The 21984-nt window shown below is 43.1% G+C and overlaps 1 protein-coding gene across 1 annotated transcript in view; it reads left to right on the top strand.

The window, feature by feature from the left end:
- cnbd1 (cyclic nucleotide binding domain containing 1) overlaps positions 1–21781 on the top strand; it is a 58102-nt gene extending 36321 nt beyond the window's left edge. Inside the window, exons 6-13 of the mRNA XM_021620571.3 lie at positions 3113–3210; positions 4803–4940; positions 5171–5303; positions 15634–15740; positions 16028–16178; positions 16308–16375; positions 16562–16621; positions 21380–21781. Coding sequence (XP_021476246.1) covers positions 3113–3210; positions 4803–4940; positions 5171–5303; positions 15634–15740; positions 16028–16178; positions 16308–16375; positions 16562–16621; positions 21380–21601 — 977 coding nt within the window. The 3' untranslated portion in view covers positions 21602–21781. The remainder of the gene's footprint in view (positions 1–3112; positions 3211–4802; positions 4941–5170; positions 5304–15633; positions 15741–16027; positions 16179–16307; positions 16376–16561; positions 16622–21379) is intronic.
- Positions 21782–21984: the final 203 nt, after the last annotated feature.

Below are 21984 nucleotides of genomic sequence, written 5' to 3'. Positions count from 1 at the left end.
GCAGTGTATATATATATATATATATATATATATATATATATTGATCTCTGCTTATGTACACACTATATATATATATAAGCAGAGATCAATATATATATATATATATATATATATACACTGCTCAAAAAAATAAAGGGAACACTAAAAAAACACATCCTAGATCTGAATGAATGAAATATTCTTATTAAATACTTTTTTCTTTACATAGTTGAATGTGCTGACAACAAAATCACACAAAAATTATCAATGGAAATCAAATTTATCAACCCATGGAGGTCTGGATTTGGAGTCAAACTCAAAATTAAAGTGGAAAACCACACTACAGGCTGATCCAACTTTGATGTCATGTCCTTAAAACAAGTCAAAATGAGGCTCAGTAGTGTGTGTGGCCTCCACGTGCCTGTATGACCTCTCTACAATGCCTGGGAATGCTCCTGATGAGGTGGCGGATGGTCTCCTGAGGGATCTCCTCCCAGACCTTGACTAAAGCATCCGCCAACTCCTGGACAGTCTGTGGTGCAACGTGGCGTTGGTGGATGGAGCGAGACATGATGTCCCAGATGTGCTCAATTGGATTCAGGTCTGGGGAACGGACGGGCCAGTCCATAGCAGCAATGCCTTCCTCTTGCAGGAACAACCCCCACCTGTGGACGTCGGGCCCTCATACCACCCTCATGGAGTCTGTTTCTGACCGTTTGAGCAGACACATGCACATTTGTGGCCTGCTGGAGGTCATTTTGCAGTGCTCTGGCAGTGCTCCTCCTGCTACTCCTTGCACAAAGGCGGAGGTAGCGGTCCTGCTGCTGGGTTGTTGCCCTACTCCACGTCTCCTGATGTACTGGCCTGTCTCCTGGTAGCGCCTCCATGCTCTGGACACTACGCTGACAGACACAGCAAACCTTCTTGCCACAGCTCGCAGTGATGTTCCATCCTGGATGAGCTGCACTACCTGAGCCACTTGTGTGGGTTGTAGACTCCGTCTCATGCTACCACTAGAGTGAAAGCACCGCCAGCATTCAAAAGTGACCAAAACATCAGCCAGGAAGCATAGGAACTGAGAAGTGGTCTGTGGTCCCCACCTGCAGAACCACTCCTTTATTGGGGATGTCTTGCTAATTGCCTAAAATTTCCACCTGTTGTCTATTCCATTTGCACAACAGCATGTGAAATTTATTGTCAATCAGTGTTGCTTCCTAAGTGGACAGTTTGATTTCACAGAAGTCTGATTGACTTGGAGTTACATTGTGTTGTTTAAGTGTTCACTTTATTTTTTTGAGCAGTGTATATACAGTGCCTTGCGAAAGTATTCGGCCCCCTTGAACTTTGCGACCTTTTGCCACATTTCAGGCTTCAAACATAAAGATATAAAACAGTATTTTTTTGTGAAGAATCAACAACAAGTGGGACACAATCATGAAGTGGAACGACATTTATTGGATATTTCAAACTTTTTTAACAAATCAAAAACTGAAAAATTGGGCGTGCAAAATTATTCAGCCCCTTTACTTTCAGTGCAGCAAACTCTCTCCAGAAGTTCAGTGAGGATCTCTGAATGATCCAATGTTGACCTAAATGACTAATGATGATAAATACAATCCACCTGTGTGTAATCAAGTCTCCGTATAAATGCACCTGCACTGTGATAGTCTCAGAGGTCCGTTAAAAGCACAGAGAGCATCATGAAGAACAAGGAACACACCATGCAGGTCCGAGATACTGTTGTGAAGAAGTTTAAAGCCGGATTTGGATACAAAAAGATTTCCCAAGCTTTAAACATCCCAAGGAGCACTGTGCAAGCGATAATATTGAAATGGAAGGAGTATCAGACCACTGCAAATCTACCAAGACCTGGCCGTCCCTCTAAACTTTCAGCTCATACAAGGAGAAGACTGATCAGAGATGCAGCCAAGAGGCCCATGATCACTCTGGATGAACTGCAGAGATCTACAGCTGAGGTGGGAGACTCTGTCCATAGGACAACAATCAGTCGTATATTGCACAAATCTGGCCTTTATGGAAGAGTGGCAAGAACAAAGCCATTTCTTAAAGATATCCATAAAAAGTGTTGTTTAAAGTTTGCCACAAGCCACCTGGGAGACACACCAAACATGTGGAAGAAGGTGCTCTGGTCAGATGAAACCAAAATTGAACTTTTTGGCAACAATGCAAAACGTTATGTTTGGCGTAAAAGCAACACAGCTGAACACACCATCCCCACTGTCAAACATGGTGGTGGCAGCATCATGGTTTGGGCCTGCTTTTCTTCAGCAGGGACAGGGAAGATGGTTAAAATTGATGGGAAGATGGATTCTGGAAGAAAACCTGATGGAGTCTTCAAAAGACCTGAGACTGGGACGGAGATTTGTCTTCCAACAAGACAATGATCCAAAACATAAAGCAAAATCTACAATGAAATGGTTCAAAAATAAACATATCCAGGTGTTAGAATGGCCATGTCAAAGTCCAGACCTGAATCCAATCGAGAATCTGTGGAAAGAACTGAAAACTGCTGTTCACAAATGCTCTCCATCCAACCTCACTGAGCTCGAGCTGTTTTGCAAGGAGGAATGGGAAAAAATTTCAGTCTCTCGATGTGCAAAACTGATAGAGACATACCCCAAGTGACTTACAGCTGTAATCGCAGCAAAAGGTGGCGCTACAAAGTATTAACTTAAGGGGGCTGAATAATTTTGCACGCCCAATTTTTCAGTTTTTGATTTGTTAAAAAAGTTTGAAATATCCAATAAATGTTGTTCCACTTCATGATTGTGTCCCACTTGTTGTTGATTCTTCACAAAAAATACAGTTTTATATCTTTATGTTTGAAGCCTGAAATGTGGCAAAAGGTCGCAAAGTTCAAGGGGGCCGAATACTTTCGCAAGGCACTGTATTTGAAACGTTCTGAAAAGACGAGACCGGTGCATTTGGGATAATTGTTTTGCTGTGAGTTTTTTCTGTCTACTATAGTGTACTTTGTCTAAAGTAGTGCACTATATAGAGAATAGGGTGCCATTTGGGATGCAGAGAGATTCTGTGATGTTCCTCTGTGATTCTTTACTTTTTAAAGTTTTTATTTCATTTTAACACTTTAACATCCCTTTTCCTACTGCAGTATTTGGACACAATGGATTCTACCTCATCCTGAAAGGTTCAGTAGCTCCGTACACTCAAGAAAGATCCAAGGAGGCTGTTGATCCAAAGGGCTCAGTGGTAAGCAAGCACACCATGGCATTGCCAGAATGTTACTCCAGAGTGTTAAAGATGGTATCTGCTGTAGGGGGAAACGGTGACACTGGCCACCCAAACCACCATTGTTATCGTTTTTGTTGCCGAGCTGAGGAGCATCGTGCAGCATGGTAAAAGCGGAAAGAACCGTGTTCGTCGTTTGCAGTGACTTCTCTGTTGTAATTTCGCAATGGAATGTGGCTGTTTCACCATTAAGGATTCTTTAACCCTTGTGCAGTCTTAACATTTGGTATACTCCCCTTGTCCTAAGGGTAAAAAATTACCCACCTTCACTAAACCCCTAAAATAAAGCAGCTTAATTTAATTTTAAACCCAAAATCTATTTTGCATGAAGAAATAACCTGTCGTTCATCACAAACTTTGTGAATATCTGGGTTTTCCCTCTTCATAATGCAGAAAGACTGCATTTAATCAGTGGACACCACTCGTTTTTATTACAACACACCTGTCATAATTGTTTTATCATTTATTATTATTATTATTGTTAAAGGTAGTACGTAGGTGTAAACATACATTTTTTAGCAAGAGATGGCACCTGTATAGCCAAAGAAAGTAGCAGAAATGTGAAGCAAGTAGTTTTGAATGCATTTTATTGAAGGGAAATATTAACGGTCTTGAACTTTTTTGGGTACATAGTGATATATTCTTATATACTGTACAATGAGGAATTCAACTACAAAATACTAGTCTCTTCACATTTTTTTGACCATTGCTCCCACCCACAAGGTGTATAAACATCAACAATAAATAAGAATAAAATAAGATAATAGATACAAAACAAAAACGTGAACACAAATCAATCAACTCTAATTAGCACATGTAGGACAGTATGCAAGTGTGTGTACATGGACTTTGCAGATGTATTTCTCACATGTGCAGCACATAGTATTTGTTTTACAGTCCTTCTTTGGGGGGCAGAATTGGAATCTCCTCCTCTTTCCTGCCCCAGCTGCAGCCTCAGGTGGATCAGGATAAGATTCAGCCCCCTAAACAGCTTTCACAAGCGCTGCAGAGGCTGCTGTGTGGGGGAGGCACTCCCTTCTTTGAATGTGTGGGGTTACAAGTGCCTTTTACAGCTGCTCCAGGAACACCCTCCTCTTGTTCTGCTTATTAGGCATCCAGGTAGGGTTGATTTTGTTCCATATCATGAAGGCATTGTATGAGGACACATCAATGATGTTATGGAAGATGACCAGGGGCCAAGCTGAGTTCAATCTCTCATTGTGTGTGTCTTTGTGATTTTTATGGTGTGTAAGTTATTTTATAACTGCCGGGTCAAAAATGACCCTAAGACAATCTTTGTGCCCTGGTGGTGTACAGCTTTCATGGAAATATGAACAAAGGCGATGTTTACCTTTTTGTAATGTTGGGGTCACTCATCAAATGTCAAGTTGAAAAAATATAATTTAAGGTGTTTTCTCTGCTATTAAACATAGTGGCGGGTCATTTTTTACCCTTAAGACAACACAAGGGTTAAGCTTTAAGGTCTTTTCACAGTTTTGGTTAGTTGATTGATTTGTTGGTTGGTTGATTGAGTGATTGATTGCGTGTTTCAGATAGGTGTGGGTGGCAGCTTTGGATCGTTTGAACCTCCTGCAGGTACTGAGGCAGGCATCACCATCCAGTGTACATTAACACAGGAACCCTGCGAGATCCTGAAAATCTCCCACTCAGGCTACGCCAAGCTGAAGAAGGTGAAGGAGCTACATTTACTATCCAAAATGAATATGCTACGTACCTGATTTATATGCATACCAGCATATGCGACTGTATTAATCAACCACAAATACAAGTTACTTATACTTCCACATGTTTCAATGTCTTTAGACATGCCCTCAATGTTTTCAACTTTATTTTTACACTAAGACATGTGTCCTTGCCCACTGTCTTGAATCTGTATTGTGCTGTATGTCTCTTGTTGTAGGAGATCTTGGCCCAGAACTATGCTCTGAAAGAATCTCTGATCCAGGGTTGTCACTTCTACCTGCAGTGGCCCAAGCTCTCCATCGATAGGTTGGCCAACCTCATCCAGATGAAGAACTTACCAGCCAAACACGGTACAGTTCAGTAATAACCTCCCCTCAGTCAGCCAATCACGGTAAACCCATTTCTGTCACCCAATCATGGTACAGTAATACCCTCAGTGAGCCGATCATGGTAATACTGTATTCGAATCATGGTAGTACATGGTAATTCCATAGTGCATGGGAGTTAGGCTGTGTGTTCCTGTAATGAATAATATATGTTCTCTTTTCCACACATTCATCTCTGTATGAGTTCAATTAAATCCCTTTGTTGTTTTTTTTATCTGGGAAAATATGATACATCATGTATGAAATAAGTCTTTGTAATGTGTGGCAGTTTTTTTCATTACATCTTTATTTGTCAGTAGTTAGGTACAGACGCTGTATGCTTCATTGAAAACAAGACAGACTTAGACCTAGACGCAGATGGTTGCATATGAAACCGAGGTTACTGTAGTATACCACTAGATCTTAACAACTTCAAGACATTATCAAAGCAACATGAACGGCTTATGCATTAACCAAGCAAACAAACACAAGCAAGGCGACAGTAAAACATGTCGTCCCCCACGAATGATACAGCGCCACCCCTTCTGCCAATCAGTGTAATTTGTGTAAACGGCGGCTCTCTATGACGAGATGTATCATTCACCCAAGTTTCGTCAAAAATGGGCCAGTGGCGTCTGAGATATCGTGTAGGACTAACGTACCAACAGTTGATTACTGTAGCGCCCTCTTGGGCCAGTCAATGTAATTTTGTCAATGCCGGATCACTATGGCAAACGCATCATTCACCAATTTCATCACTCTGAGTCAAACAGATCAAGAGATATAAACAATTGCCCGTTATAGCGCCACCGGGTGGTCAATATTAATATTCTTGCACATGTTGAGTGATGATAGTGTTTGCAACATGTGTGCCACATTTTGTTACAATACGAATATCCTTGACTAATTTATATTTATTAATGTGCTAGAGCACGCCTGCTTGAATATGTATTTGTCAATGTCGGCGAAATTGTTTAACGTAGTCTGGAAAAAATTGCATTGAGAGACCTTTGTCCATAGATGTCACATATGAAGTTTCGTGCAGATTGGTCATTTGGGGCCAGAAAAGTAGCGTTTTGCCAAACATTTTAAATGGAAGAAAATCAATCATGGCGGACCTTATGGGTCCTTGAGGGAAATGCGTTCTTTGTGAGAACAGGGACCTATGTACCAAATTTCATGACTAGGTCAAATGGGGTGAGGGGCGTAACCTTTTAAAGTTTGCGTTTTCAATCTCCTGTTATAGCTCCACCATCTGGCCAATCAGTAAATGCCAGATCTCTATGACAAGACGCATCATTCACCCAAGTTTAGTCAAAATCGGGCTCGTGCTGTCTGAGATATTGCGTGACTAACGTACTAATGGACAGATGCACAGTCCCCTCCCCAATTTAATTGGGGGGAACAACAAATTAGATCCATCCTCTACTTCTTCCTCTCTCTCTCTCTTTCTCTCTCTGTCTTTCTCTCTAGCCTCTACCTATCCCTATTCCATCTTTAGATGTAGTCGAGGCGACAGGAGAGCATATGGTGAACGTTGAATGGAGACGTTACGCAGTGAGGCTAAAGGCACCGTACCAAATGTTTTATATCAAACACTTAACTCAGAACCTTGTCTTTTCCACTACTTGTAGCGCATGTCATCATCACTGATCCCCTCCCTCTTCTCTCACCTTTCTTCTTGTCTTTTAAGGAGAGAGCGAGCCAGGGCCTTCCTACAGCTCCCTCCAACAGGAGACCATACTCTCTCCATCCCCATTTTCCTCTTCATCCCCTTCATCCGAATGCAATAATACATTACCTATATCAGAAAAAATGGTGGGTGTGCATACGTGCATCTGCTAGTGATTGGATATGTTGGGTGGGGTATAGGATGGTATCATACTGTCAAACGATAGGATCTCATCGCAGGCTAGAATAAGTCGAGCGAGTGGTGTGTGCTGTGTGTGCCATTCGTTGATTGCTATAGGGCCGATCTCTAGCTCTATTTGCCCAGTGGGGAAGCTGAAGCTAGCCAGCCGGCTGGATCTGGGTTTATGTATCCTGGATAGATGAACGGTTTGCCTGGAGGGCAGGACTCCTGTCCTGAGGTTTGTACAGATGAATGACTTGTTTACATGCTGCTGCCTATCATCAGAGGCCTAGTCTGCCTCCCAAATGGCACCTTATTACCTATTAAGTGCACTACTACCCATAGGGCTTTGGTCAAAGGTAGTGCACTATATAGGGAATAGGGTGCCATTTGTAATTCAACCCTATAACACAATATCCCCATTTGTCTCTCTGTACTTTGGCCTGTGACATGGAGAGGATACCATAACCATCTGGCTTACCTGCCTGCCATGTTAACCTATACGGACGCCTAAGCCTGTCTCTCAATCCCCAACAGGCTACTTGATCACCTTGATTGGCTCCATGTTGATGCTTCAGTGGCTTTGAGAGGGATAGTGTTTCATGTAAAGGTTTGTGAGAACAGAATGAAGACTGTTATCTGCTGATGCCACCATAGAGACATTCAACTACTGTCGGAACAGACAATAACTCTGGAGGTTAGGCCGGGCCATGACATTTGGGGCCACCTCAATTTGGGGCCCCTCTGTTGAAGTAATAGCCATTTTAACATTTTGATGCATCCTAAATCTCTCTATGACCCCTTCCATCACATCTGTTATGCCAGCGCCTGTATACAGTACTATAGGTGAGATGTACAAGTCAGTGGAGAAAGGCAGTGTTACAGAAGGCTATGACCTCACCACTGCAGGGGGACTCTTCATCTCAGAGGGGTGTGTGTCTAACTCTGGTGTTAACACTTCATGTCACCACAGGCACAACTGTCCTACAGTAGCTGCTTCAAGTTTCCACATACTGATCCTTTGTCTATATGAGATGACCTCAGTCACAGTGAATGTGTTGGACAGGCTGGCTGGCCGGCTGACTGACTGGACGACAGGCTGGCTCTGGTCCATCCAGTACCCTTTTTACATTACTATGCGTTTCACATTGTCCTTTCCAACATGGTTCAAGCAACTAAGGAACTGTAGTTGCGTAACCTGGCTTGGCTCGGTAGTGTAAAAAGGGTACATTCGTTTCCCTTCTGGCTCCAACACAACAGAAACAGCAGTCTGGCTGGAGACCAAGGCGTTTTCCCACGCGAGGCTTTTTCAGAACGTCCGATAGACAAGGCTGTCTGTATGGGAATACTGTGTCCCCATCCCAGACGGTCATGCTTGTCCAAGAGCTCTCCTCTGGAATGTAGTCCTCTGACACACGCGGGCGCGTACAAACACACACACACACACACACACACACACACACACACACACTGCACATAGTCTGGCAGACTGTTTTACATTGATTGTTCACGGGGATCAAACATCCAGCCGGTATCTTAATCCAAGCAAGAGATGGATTACATTACGCTTTGTGTGTAAAGTGGCTGATGGATATTTTCATAGTGGTGCATGGCATGAATGAAACACATGTTTTCGGGGTATTGTAAAGAGTTGAGTGATTCGCCATGCCTTAGTCTTACAGACTCGCATACGTCTTCAGCGAGGTATCCTGTTACACTTAATTGAATATGACCGCTCTGCCTTATGACGTACGTCGAATGCCTCCGAGGCCGACAGGTAGAGTAGTGGTTGATCACAAGCAGATAAGTATGCTTTTCCCCTTCCTGGAATCTGGTGAAGCCAACACAATTTCAACGTATACTGGTAATAGAAAATAAAACGGTTAATTTCGAAAATATCCCTTTCCTTCGGTTGTAGTCATTTCCTCTTCTTAATAATTCTCAGCTGTCATCTTTGTGCCCTTCTCACCCCTTCTTCCATCACCTCACCCTCCTCCCCTTCTCCAAACTGTGGCAAGGCTCTACTATCCATCATTGGCTGATTATTGTTTCAGAGAGCTCATTACTGTAGACGAGGGCCTCAAACAGACTAATAACTGACTATTAGGGCCCTATTAGAGTGGCTAATTCAACCCCTATTTGGATTTCCTCCCTCCGTCCCTATATACAGTGAATGAGGTCTACCACAGTGTTTGGACAAAACTCCCTTCCGAATCTTTCTCTGTCTGGCGCATGAATGCACATGCACACACAGAGGAGAGGAGAGAGGGTTTGGCTGTCTCCCATCACACCAGTAAAAACACTGGCATTAACTACCCATTAGTTCTGTGACAATCAAAAGTCTGTCAGGCAGCAACTTAAACGTTAAGGGGAGAGGACAGGGAGGCTAGAGACGATATGGCTTGTCAGTCAAGAGGTACTATCAGCTCCAGGAAAGATAATGGACTGCACGCTTGATGTTTTCATTTCACGGTAGATGCTGTATGCTTGGAGATATAGTAAGCACAACCAATGCACTCTGATGTATGGGAAAATCATACCAAAGACAACCTCACACTAACCCTGCCATCTAGCAGTTTATCCTAAATACCCTGCACATTGCCCATTTTTCATTTTCTATGTGAAAAAGGATAACAATACAGACATGGCCACTAAATTAACCTGATCGCCAGGGGAAAACAGCCCTCTCACTTAATATGTGACGGCAGTTTGAGTGAACCTTGGCCCCAGCCTGTTCTGGAGGGAACATTGACTATGACTGTGTTAGAAATTACACCCTGTTCCCTATAAAGTGCACTATTTTTGACCAGAGCCCTATGTGTCCTGGTCAAAAGTAGTGCACTAGGGTATAGTGTGATATTTGGAACGCAATCTTTGACAGAGAGTTGGAGCAGACAGACACAGTCCAGGGGATCCTACTGGGTAATTTCCCAGGTGAGGCCCTGTTAACTGTTTGATTATTCTGGGGCCTGAGTGAGTGAGAAAGGTCAAAGGGGATCTTGAGGTTCTGAGGTCTTAAATAAAAGCTGCCAAGCGTTTCATTGGAATAGGCCGAGAATGACACACACACACACACACCATGGCTCCCCCAGTGATGTCTACCACTGTATGTGAGGCTGGGCCCTCCCGTACTGTCAGCACACATAACAAATGGGCCCCGTTTGTCCAACTTTCCCCTACATAGAGATAGCGTTTAAAAACACCTGTCAGCACTAATATACCGTGTTTCTCCTAGCCGTTAAAGGCTAGAGGGCCGTGAATCAATATAATGCTCACCTCCCAATGCACACAAACCAAAGATTTGTCACATGACAAAATAATCCTCCAGCCCAGACTTTGGGGCCTCTTGCTAAAACAAGAGGACTTCTTCTGTAATTTACAGTGTAGCCTACTTTTTTTTCACAAAACTTTTGGTATATTTTGTCGGTTGTGATGCATCAGTCAAAGAAGCGGTGGATTGAGTGTTGCTGTGGGGGTTAGTAGGATGTGTGTTTGTGTGTGCGTGCGCAGTAACCCAAGAGTGTTTGAGGCGATGAATAGACACATAGAGTACAGCTTCAAGTAAGGTTAAGAGGGAGGTGTGTGTCTCTTTGTTAACTACAGCTGGTGAGCAATCTCTAATGCTAAGGAAGTCTCAAGGTTTTACTCGCCTGAGTTAGAATACCTCATGATAAGCTGCAGACCTTACGTAGATGTCTGTTTACTTGAGCGAGCTAAGGCCCCACTCAACGAGCTGAAAAGGGCCATAAACAAACAATAAAATGCACATCCAGAGGTGGCGCTCCTTGTGGCCGGTGATTTTAATACAGGAAAACTGAATTCTGTCTTACTTCATTTTTACCAGCATGTCTCCTGTGCAACCAGAGACGACACAACTCTAGATCACTTCTATTCCACACACAGAGACACATACACAACTCTAGATCACCTCTACTCCACACACAGAGACACATACACAACTCCAGATCACCTCTACTCCACACACAGAGACACATACAGTGCCTTGCGAAAGTATTCGGCCCCCTTGAACTTTGCGACCTTTTGCCACATTTCAGGATTCAAACATAAATATATAAAACTGTATTTTTTTGTTACGAATCAACAACAAGTGGGACACAATCATGAAGTGGAACGACATTTATTGGATATTTCAAACTTTTTTAACAAATCAAAAACTGAAAAATTGGGCGTGCAAAATTATTCAGCCCCTTTACTTTCAGTGCAGCAAACTCTCTCCAGAAGTTCAGTGAGGATCTCTGAATGATCCAATGTTGACCTAAATGACTAATGATGATAAATACAATCCACCTGTGTGTAATCAAGTCTCTGTATAAATGCACCTGCACTGTGATAGTCTCAGAGGTCCGTTAAAAGCGCAGAGAGCATCATGAAGAACAAGGAACACACCAGGCAGGTCCGAGATAATGTTGTGAAGAAGTTTAAAGCCGGATTTGGATACAAAAAGATTTCCCAAGCTTTGAACATCCCAAGGAGCACTGTGCAAGCGATAATATTGAAATGGAAGGAGTATCAGACCACTGCAAATCTACCAAGACCTGGCCGTCCCTCTAAACTTTCAGCTCATACAAGGAGAAGACTGATCAGAGATGCAGCCAAGAGGCCCATGATCACTCTGGATGAACTGCAGAGATCTACAGCTGAGGTGGGAGACTCTGTCCATAGGACAACAATCAGTCGTATATTGCACAAATCTGGCCTTTATGAAAGAGTGGACAGAAAGCCATTTCTTAAAGATATCCATATAAAGTGTTGTTTAAAGTTTGCCACAAGCCACCTGGGAGACACACCAAACATGTGGAAGAAGGTGCTCTGGTCAGATGAAACCAAAATTGAACTTTTTGGCAACAATGCAAAACGTTATGTTTGGCGTAAAAGCAACACAGCTGAACACACCATCCCCACTGTCAAACATGGTGGTGGCAGCATCATGGTTTGGGCCTGCTTTTCTTCAGCAGGGACAGGGAAGATGGTTAAAATTGATGGGAAGATGGATGGAGCCATTCTGGAAGAAAACCTGATGGAGTCTGCAAAAGACCTGAGACTGGGACGGAGATTTGTCTTCCAACAAGACAATGATCCAAAACATAAAGCAAAATCTACAATGGAATGGTTCAAAAATAAACATATCCAGGTGTTAGAATGGCCAAGTCAAAGTCCAGACCTGAATCCAATCGAGAATCTGTGGAAAGAACTGAAAACTGCTGTTCACAAATGCTCTCCATCCAACCTCACTGAGCTCGAGCTGTTTTGCAAGGAGGAATGGGAAAAAATTTCAGTCTCTCGATGTGCAAAACTGATAGAGACATACCCCAAGCGACTTACAGCTGTAATCGCAGCAAAAGGTGGCGCTACAAAGTATTAACTTAAGGGGGCTGAATAATTTTGCACGCCCAATTTTTCAGTTTTTGATTTGTTAAAAAAGTTTGAAATATCCAATAGATGTCGTTCCACTTCATGATTGTGTCCCACTTGTTGTTGATTCTTCACAAAAAAATACAGTTTTATATCTTTATGTTTGAAGCCTGAAATGTGGCAAAAGGTTGCAAAGTTCAAGGGGGCCGAATACTTTCGCAAGGCACTGTACACAACTCTAGATCACCTCTACTCCACACACAGACACATACAAAACTCTAGATCACCTCTACTCCACCCACAGAAACTCATACAAAAATCTAGATCACGACACATACACAACTCTAGATCACCTCTACTCCACACACAGAGACACATACACAACTCTAGATCACCTCTACTCCACACACAGAGACACATACACAACTCTAGAGCACCTTTACTCCACACACAGAAACTCTGAGGTCTTGGCTGATTTCTTTTGATTTTCCCATGATGTCAAGCAAAGAGGCACTGAGTTTGAAGGTAGGCCTTTAAATACATCCACAGGTACACTGCCAATTGGCTCAAATTATGTCAATTAGCCTATCAGAAGCTTCTGTAGCCATGACATAATTTTCTGGAATTTTCCAAGCTGTTTAAAGGCACAGTCAACTTAGTGTAAACTTCTAACCCACTGGTATTGTGATACAGTGAATTATAAGTTAAATAATCGGTCTGAAAAGAATTGTTGGTAAAATTACTTGTGTCGTGCACAAAGTAGATGTCCTAACCAACTTGCCAAAACGATAGTTTGTGGAGTGGTTAAAAATGAGTTTTAATCACTCCAACCTAAGTGTATGTAAACTTCTGACTGAAATCCCTCCACGAACACCGACAAGCCATCAAACAGTCAATACAGAACTAAGATCGAATCCTACTAAATTGGTTCTGAGACTTGTTGGATGTGGCAGGCTTGCAAACTATCATTGATTACAAAGAGAAACCCAGCTGCTTCCCAGTGGCACGAGCCTAACAGACGGGCTAAATGCCTTCTATTCTTGCTTCGAGGCAAGCAACACTGAACCATGCATGAGAGCACTAGCTGTTCCAGACGACTGTGAGATCTCCGTAGCCAATGTGGGTAAGACCTTTAAACAGGTTAACATTTACAAGGCCGCAAGGCAGGTTACCAGGACCAGCTGGCAACTGTCTTCATTGACATTTTCAACCTCTGCCTGATTGTCTGCAATACCTACATGTTTCTAGCAGACCGCAACAGTCCTTGTGCCCAAGAATGCCAAGGTAACCTGTCTACATTTTTACATGTTTTATTGAACCATTATTTTAGGAGATAAGTAAATGAGAACACATTCTCATTTACAGCAGCAACCTGGGGAATAGTTACAAAGGAGAGGAGGGGGATGAATATCGCCCCGTAGCACTGCTTTGAAAGGCTGGTCATGGCTTACATCAACACCATCATCCCAGACATCCTGGACCCACCCAAATTCGCATACCGCCCCAACAGATCCACAGATGATGCAATCTCTCTTGCAATCCACACTACCCATTCACACCTGGACAAAAGGAACACCTTTTTGAGAAAGCTGTTCATTGACTACAGCTCTGCGTTCAACATCATAGTGTCTTCCAAGCTCATCACTAAGCTCTGGACCCCGGGAAAACACCTCCCTCTGCAACTGGATCCTGAATTTACTGACGGGCCTCCCCCAGGTAATGAGGGTAAGCAACAACACATCTGCCACACTTACCCGCAACACAGGGGCCCCTCAGGGATGCATGCTTAGACCCCTCCTGTACTTCCTGTTCACCCAAGACTGCATGGCCACAAACGACTCCAGCAGCATCATTAAGTTTGCTAACGACACAACGGTGGTTGGCCTGATCACCGACGATGATGAGACCACCTCCATATAGGCGGTCAGTGACCTGGTGCCAGGACAACAACCTCTCCCTCAACATCAGCAAGACAAAGGAGCTGATCGTGGACTACAGGAAATGAAAGGCAGAGCACGCCCCCATCCACATCAACAGGGCTGTAGTTGAGAGGGTTGAGAGCTTCAAATTCCTTGGTGTCCACATCACTAAGGAATTATCACGGTTCACACACACTAACACAGTCGTGAAAAGGTACAACAATACCTCTTCTCCCTCACGAGGCTGGGAGAGCATCTTGACTGTGTTAGTGTGCACCATTGAGAGAATCTTGACTGGCTGCATTACTTCTTGGTATGGCAACTGCTTGGCATCTGACTGCACGGCACCACAGAGGGTAGTGCGTACAGCCCAGTATATAACCGGGGCCGAGCTCCCTGCAATCCAGGACCTCTATACCAGGCGGTGTCAGAAGAAGGCCCTAAAAGACTGCTCTCTCTGCTACTAATTGCAGTGCGGTAGCAGAGAGAACCGTCTATGATGGTTGGCTGGAGTCTGATTTATTTTTAGGGCCTTCGTCTGCTGCACCAAGTCTGGAACCAACAGGACTCTGGACAGCTTATACTCCCAAACCGTAATAATGCTAATTAGTTTGTCTGGGTAGCTAGTTGGTTAACTATTTAACTGTCTGCATTAACCCTTTTTGCGCCAACTCTTTTGACTCCTCACATACGCTGCTGCTACTGTTTATTATCTATCCTGTTGCCTAGTCACGTTATCCCTACCTATATGTGTTTATCTACCTTAATTACCTTATACCACTGCACATCAACTCGGTACATACCCCGTGTATATAGCCAAGTTATCATCACTCAGTGTATATTTATGCCCCATGTTATAATTTTTCATTGTTGGGAAGGGCCGTAAGTAAAATTCCACTGTTAGTCTACACCTGTTGTTTTGAAAGCATGTGATGAGTAACATTTTGATTTGAGTACAGAACATACTTATAAGGTCAATGTTACACACACCAACCCACACTTCTCACGTACTGTATGCTGGTTCATAACCTCATCCATCCTATGATAAAGGAGCCCACACTCTGACCTGAAGAAGCAGAAGAACATTACTTGATCTGAAATGAGTAGGCATGCAGGTAGAGAACTTATTTCCCTATTTCCTCCTCTTTTTCCTTCTCTTTTCTTTCTGTAGTACTGGCGAAGGAAGGTAAGGTGTGTCCCTTTGTGGCCTACATCCGAGAGGGGGAGTGTAACATCCTCCAGGACATTAACTCGCTGATGAGGACCCCACAGGAGAAGGTGTCGGTCTGCGTGCGCGCACACACAACACACACACACACCACACTGTAACAGTAGGCCTTCCTCCAGGCTGCTGCATGTTCCCTGTTTGATTAAAAACCACTTCATCTAAATCAAGGAGTGAAAGAGCAGGACTTGATTTGAATATTAAATACATGGTTAAGACTGATTACCATAATTGTGTTACATTTTATACCGGGAAATGGGAATATCAATTCCAGGAACATGTCATTTGTGATAATGATTGGGCCTTGGCTATTTTTCCTTCATTGGTTGTTGGTTTCCAGGGCAGCAGGATAAAGTTTGTTGTCGTGGGGAAGCTCGGACCAATGGAATCGTTCGGTGAGGTGAGCATCCTGCTTGATCAGCCCTCCCCCTGCAGCATCGTCACAGCGACAGAGGTACAAGTAGGGATCATCCAACCAGATGCTCTGAAAGGTTAGTCACATGCTCTTATATTATATCTGGTAGCCTATACAATCTCTTAAACTATTGGATGTTTGAAAGGAAATAAAAACGGAGTTCATTACTGTGCGTTAATTTGATTTATGTTCATATTTTGTTTAGGACTTGATTCAGTGACATCGGCACTGATGTTACAAACAGCACAGCCGACTTACGGGAAGTTGAGTCAGGTACTGCAGTCAATTTGTCCAACATATTAACCTTACATTATTCACCCTTTCCCTTTAACCTGATACTATTGTGTTATGGAACAAGTGGAAAAGCGCTGGTTCGAATAGTGAATAATATTCTGTTGCATTCACCTAGAATACTGTTGACCGCTTGGTTCTGTATGACTTGTCCCTGTCTTATTCCAGGAAGAGATTAACAAGGAATACATCAGACAAGAGCGGCACAAGGAGTGGGACCACATAAAGGTGTAGTATATACGTCAGTAAAGCATATTGTTACTGTCTTTCCTTTTCTCACTAATGAGCCTTTAAATTCTACTAAGCCTTTTCACATTACAGAGCTGTACAACACTGGCCTGATTATGCATCCCCCATAGTTTCTGGACCTGTGCAGTGAAGGACAATGTGAATCGAAAATAACAAGCCAGCACAGTACGGGTCGGCTCAGTAGTGTGAAAAGGGTCTCTCTCTGTCTTAGGCTCTTATGGAATACCCAGCACAGTACGTTATAATCCCTGTGCCTTGTCCAAACCCAGAACACAAACACAACGTTTCTTCTGAGAATCAGCAGCCATGCAGCCAGCCCTAACTAATTCCCAGGCCTGAGTGCCAATGTCTGCCTTTGTTCTCAACCAACTGTGTGTGTGTGTGTGTGTGTGTATATATATTTGCGCATGTTCGCTTGTGTATGCGGGTATGCGTGCCAGTTTCCCATAGATGATTACACCACTGTGTAGCTCTGCTCTGTTATTGCCATGGCAAAATCCTTACTTGGAAGGAAATTCATTATGGACGCTGGCTAACTGGTCCAGTGCAGTCCTCTCTGAGGTACCTTTCTACAGCTACAGCTTGTGTATCTCCCACGTAATAAAGACAGACGGACAGGCCGGCCAACCTCCCTTTCTCTGGCTGCTTGTTTCACAGGAATATAACCTTTCAGACCCTTCCCATGTAGCTCTGGGTTGTAGGCCAATAGAAAGGGTCTCTTTGTGCATTTTGTCAGGAACACTATACAGTTTGTCTGTCAGGAGGCTAAAGTGATCATCAGCCCCAGCTGTCTGCCTCTGTCATGGTTTGGTTTGGTTTAGTGTGTGTGGTCTGGATCTGGGTCTCACTGCCAAGCTTTCTCGGCTGAACAGACAGGAGGCGTTGGAGTTCGGGAGCCCCGGCCTGTTGGGGTTTGGTGGGAACCGGCATGCAGTGTCCCACCGCCAATGAGAGAGGAGGATCTTGACCGATGAAAGCCTCACAAAGCAAACCGTTACCGTAACAATCAACTGTCATGAACAGTGTTCTGATAGTGACATAGAGCTCAGTGTGGGCAGGTTGTTGGGTGTTGTCATCCTAGCTAACACATAGAGACTAAAACAGACAGCTAGTTGTTGCTAGTTGTAGCTAGTTGTTTCAAACAGCATGTTGTTGTACAGTATATGGTCCCAGATCTGCTTGTGCTGTATTTCCAAGATCATGGGAGTTATCTATACAACCCATCAGGTTAATGCAGCCTCTCTCTGCATGGGGCCAGATACGACTACTTCTCATGTTAAGTGCCTTTTGAACTGTGGTTCATGCCATTTAACATTTAAAAAACATTTAAAGCTCCAGTGTCAGCGCTTGCTTGTATGTCATGCTTGTTTATCGCAATTACACAGTCTGACAAATGGACACTGATGAACCTAAACAGAAACAAAGGATATGTGTCTATTGAAACCTTTCGTTCTTGCTACAGCTGATGGCATTTTCCATCTGCCATCGCTAAATGGTGTTAGATCATTTACGATCTGTAGCAGGAGCACAGAGCTGGAAAAACGACTGTTTACATGTCTAGCCTCTCTTTGATGGAGACGGGCAGTTATTATGCCTGTTTGATTGCTAATCTTACTGTTGAGCTGACGAATGACAACAGTCACAGCGTTTGTTTGCTGTCAGGCTTTATTTTTCAGCTCCAGAATAAGGACAGATTTGTTTGTTTATGCTCTCATATGGAGAACCCAGAGTGGCTAGGATTAATAGGACTGCGAGTGTTCACGTTTCTGACGCAACAGCCCTTTTTTAGCCAAACATCGGAACTATTTTTTTGCCTTTTAAATAGGAGTTAAGAGTTTCCAAAGTATTGGGACATGGGTGAATCACCTATAAATGATGTGTTATTTCTATGTTATGCTCAGTAATCTAGGCTGAGTGTGTGTAATTTTGGGCGGTGGACTTTTACGTCAGACGGTAGGTTCTAAATATGGGTTGGAGAAGAGGTTGTGTGTCTTCCTGGTTTTTTTAGTCTCTGGTCACTGTTACGACAGACATCTGCATCTGAATGTGGGTGTGGTGGGGGAAAAAAACGCAAACAGACAGACAGTGATTATTATTCCTTGTGTAACCTTGTCTGAGACCTAATGACTTGAATTAGCTCCCCGAGTCACAAACAGACAGCGTTTGAAACACTGTACTCCTACGTGACAAAGATAGTGAACAATGCTCACTTGATGAGTAACCTTGCTTGAGACCTGAAGACTTCTATCAGCCCCCGGAGCTAATGCCCAGTTTTTGGCTCAGATCGCTAAACAGTCTTGTGGTACACTACCATGTTTGCAAGTGTCATGCCCTTGAGAATATGGACGGATCACTCAAAAAATAAATGACTTAGAAATTTCACCAGACAACGACAAAATGTTCATCAGCTTTTCCTTTCAGAATGTGCCGATTTACATTTTCTTATTAAAGGTTTTGAGTCCCTCAAAATATCACTCAATCCACACAAAAGAAAAAATCCTAACAAATACATGATTTTCTAATAGGAAAATAATAATGAGCAAAGCCTTTTGTTCAAGAAATTCTTAACATTCCCCAAAATAACAAGTCCTAACCGTTATGTGATTGTTTCATACTGAGGAACTGCATGAATTAATTTCTCAGACAGAACCATCTGAATTGAACCAATCAATATCTGACTGGACTGAATACAGAGCACCAGTTTGCAAGAGAGTGTTTGGGCAAGATACAATTCTGCAGCGGAATATTAAAATGGTCCTGATGTTACATCTTAGCCACACTGATATGTAGGATGATGCTGATTGTGTTGAATGCTTCACTTATAACCAGTGCTATATAGTGGGAGAGCGTGTGTGTGTGTGGCGTGTGTCGAGCAAGAGAAAACGCGTCGGAAAGACCAAATTCATCCACAGACCGAATGCATTCACTTTAATCATTGCAAACTTTAAACGCGATTGCCCTTTGAAAATATGTGTTCATAAACAAATGGATATTGATCTGTGATTTGTGTGCTCACACACATCTGTTTAGACTGCAGCCCAAATAAAGGCTTCACAGAGTTCAAGTAACAGCCACATCTCAGCATCAACTGTTCAGAGGAGACTGCGTGAATCAGGCCTTCAAGGTCGAATTGCTGCAAAGAAACCACAACGAAAGGACGAGATGAAGAGACTTGCTTGGGCCAAGAAACATGGCCTTTGGTCCTTTGGTCTGATGAGTCCAAATTCGAGAGGAGGAGATGTGTGTGTGTGTGTGTGTGTGTGTGTGTGTGGGGGGGGGGGGGGGGGGGGGGGGTGCTTTCCTGGTGACATTGTCAGATATTTATTTATAATTTAATGCACACTTAACCAGCATGGCTATCACAGCATTTTTCAGCGATACGCCATCCCATCTGGTTTGCGCTTAGTGGGACAATCATTTGTTTTTCAACAGGACAATGACCCAACACACCTCCAGGCTGTGTAAGGGCTACTTGACCAAGAAGGAGAGTGATGGAGTGCTGCATCAGATGACCTGGCCACCACAATCACCCGACCTCAACCCAACTGAAATGGTTTGGGATGAGTTGGATCACAGAGTGAAGGAAAAGCAGGCAACAAGTGCTCAGCATATGTGGGAACTCCTTCAAGACTGTTGGAAAAGCATTCCAGGTGAAGCTGGTTGAGAGCATGCAAAGCTGTCATCAAGGCAAAGTGTGGCTCCTTTGAAGAATCTCTGATGTTGATTTGTTTAACACTTGTTTTGGTTACTACATGATTCCATATGTGTTATTTCATAGTTTTGATGTCTTCACTATTATTATACAATGTAGAAAATAGTAAAAAATAAAGAAAAACTCTTGAATGAATCGGTGTGTCCAAACTTTTGACTGGTACTGTATAATTGGGTATCTGTTTCCTATAATCAGACCCAGGTAGTGTGGGGTGCCAAAGACCAATGTAATAACGCTCCATTGATTGGTGCTTCTGATCTTTAGCACTGGGCATACAGTGTGATATACTGGCAGGGGCATCATGCACCTAATAAATCTGAGGAGGCACACAGTATGTGAGGATGGCTGAAGGGTGGTCCGTAGGGGCGCTAGGCTCCTCATCCAGAAGTTGGAGAATTTAGCATTTTTCAAACACGTGAAATAGCCTTTTCCTGCTATCTACAGCCATATTCATTATGCTTAATTCTTTGTAAAAAATAAATAAATAAATGTTTTTCTGTTGATTTTTCTGCATATTGAAGCATACCTCTTGAGCTCTCTCCTTCTGACTAGTGGTTATTTTCTTAAAGAAAAAAATATGCTTCTCTGCTAAAAATCTGGGTAAAAGGTTCAAAGGAATTTGAGTGTTATTTGTACATTTAGTTATTGATTGCTTTTCTAAAGTCTACAACCGTGCCAGCAGGCATGTCAGCTAAGATAGACAAGCTAGCTACTCTAACTAGATTGATTGCCTCAAATGGCTTCTTGGTAACTATTTATACGGTTGGGAAATTGGGAAACCATCTAGGCTAGCTAATGCCAACTTCCTAAAATTGCTAAAGTCGCTAGTAGTATTACAGAAGGAAAACAAATGTGTAATTACAATGTGTAATATTATAATATTGTTTTTTTACTGGACAATTCTGAGGGAGCACGTGCCCCTTCTGGGCATGACGCCTCTGTACTGCAATGCAGTGTGACATCCTGTAATGCTCACCATAAGTGTGTATTTTAATGTCATGTTTTGTCTCTTATTTCCTCCACAGAAGAGAGTGTTGTCTGATGCCCTGCTCTACAACGGGATCCAGCAGGGGAACGGGAAGTGGACCTTCACTAGGGGAGGTGGAAGAAGATCTGTGGACAAGAGCAACCCCCATCCAATAAACACAGCACACACACAAACACCCCAGCGTATACTGCCTGCTTTGACTCCAGATGTTACAACAACAACGCAAGAAAACACAGGAACTGACATTGCCAAACCCTAATTTGCTGTTTAAAAGTATAACTCCAGTCCCATGCTCCAATCCAACTTCTGACACCACACCCTCCAATATCCCGCCACATACACTTTCGTTCTCTGCCTGTATCTTTGGACTCAACGTACAGTGACCACTCCAGATGTACACTAATATAGCATTAAAGAAAATAAACTGTTATTCTCCCCAGCTTTCACTCTCACTCAAAGCCTTTGAAATAAGAGGCAGTTATTGTCAATCAGCTAGCAGCTTTCACTGCAGTGCTTCCTATATCCCTGCCAGGGCCAGAGGAACTCTTGAGGACAGTGACACATCATGTTGTCTTTCACCCACTTAGTATAACGTAACCAGACATGTCCTACGTGTGCAAATACAGAGCCTGACCCAGCCCA

Source organism: Oncorhynchus mykiss, chromosome 11, assembly GCF_057628025.1.
Source record: "Oncorhynchus mykiss isolate SJ-2025 chromosome 11, ASM5762802v1, whole genome shotgun sequence".
In the NCBI taxonomy this organism is placed as follows: Eukaryota; Metazoa; Chordata; class Actinopteri; order Salmoniformes; family Salmonidae; genus Oncorhynchus; species Oncorhynchus mykiss.
The sequence above is the reverse complement of the archived record's forward strand: the minus strand, read 5'-3'. Positions and strand labels throughout refer to the sequence as shown.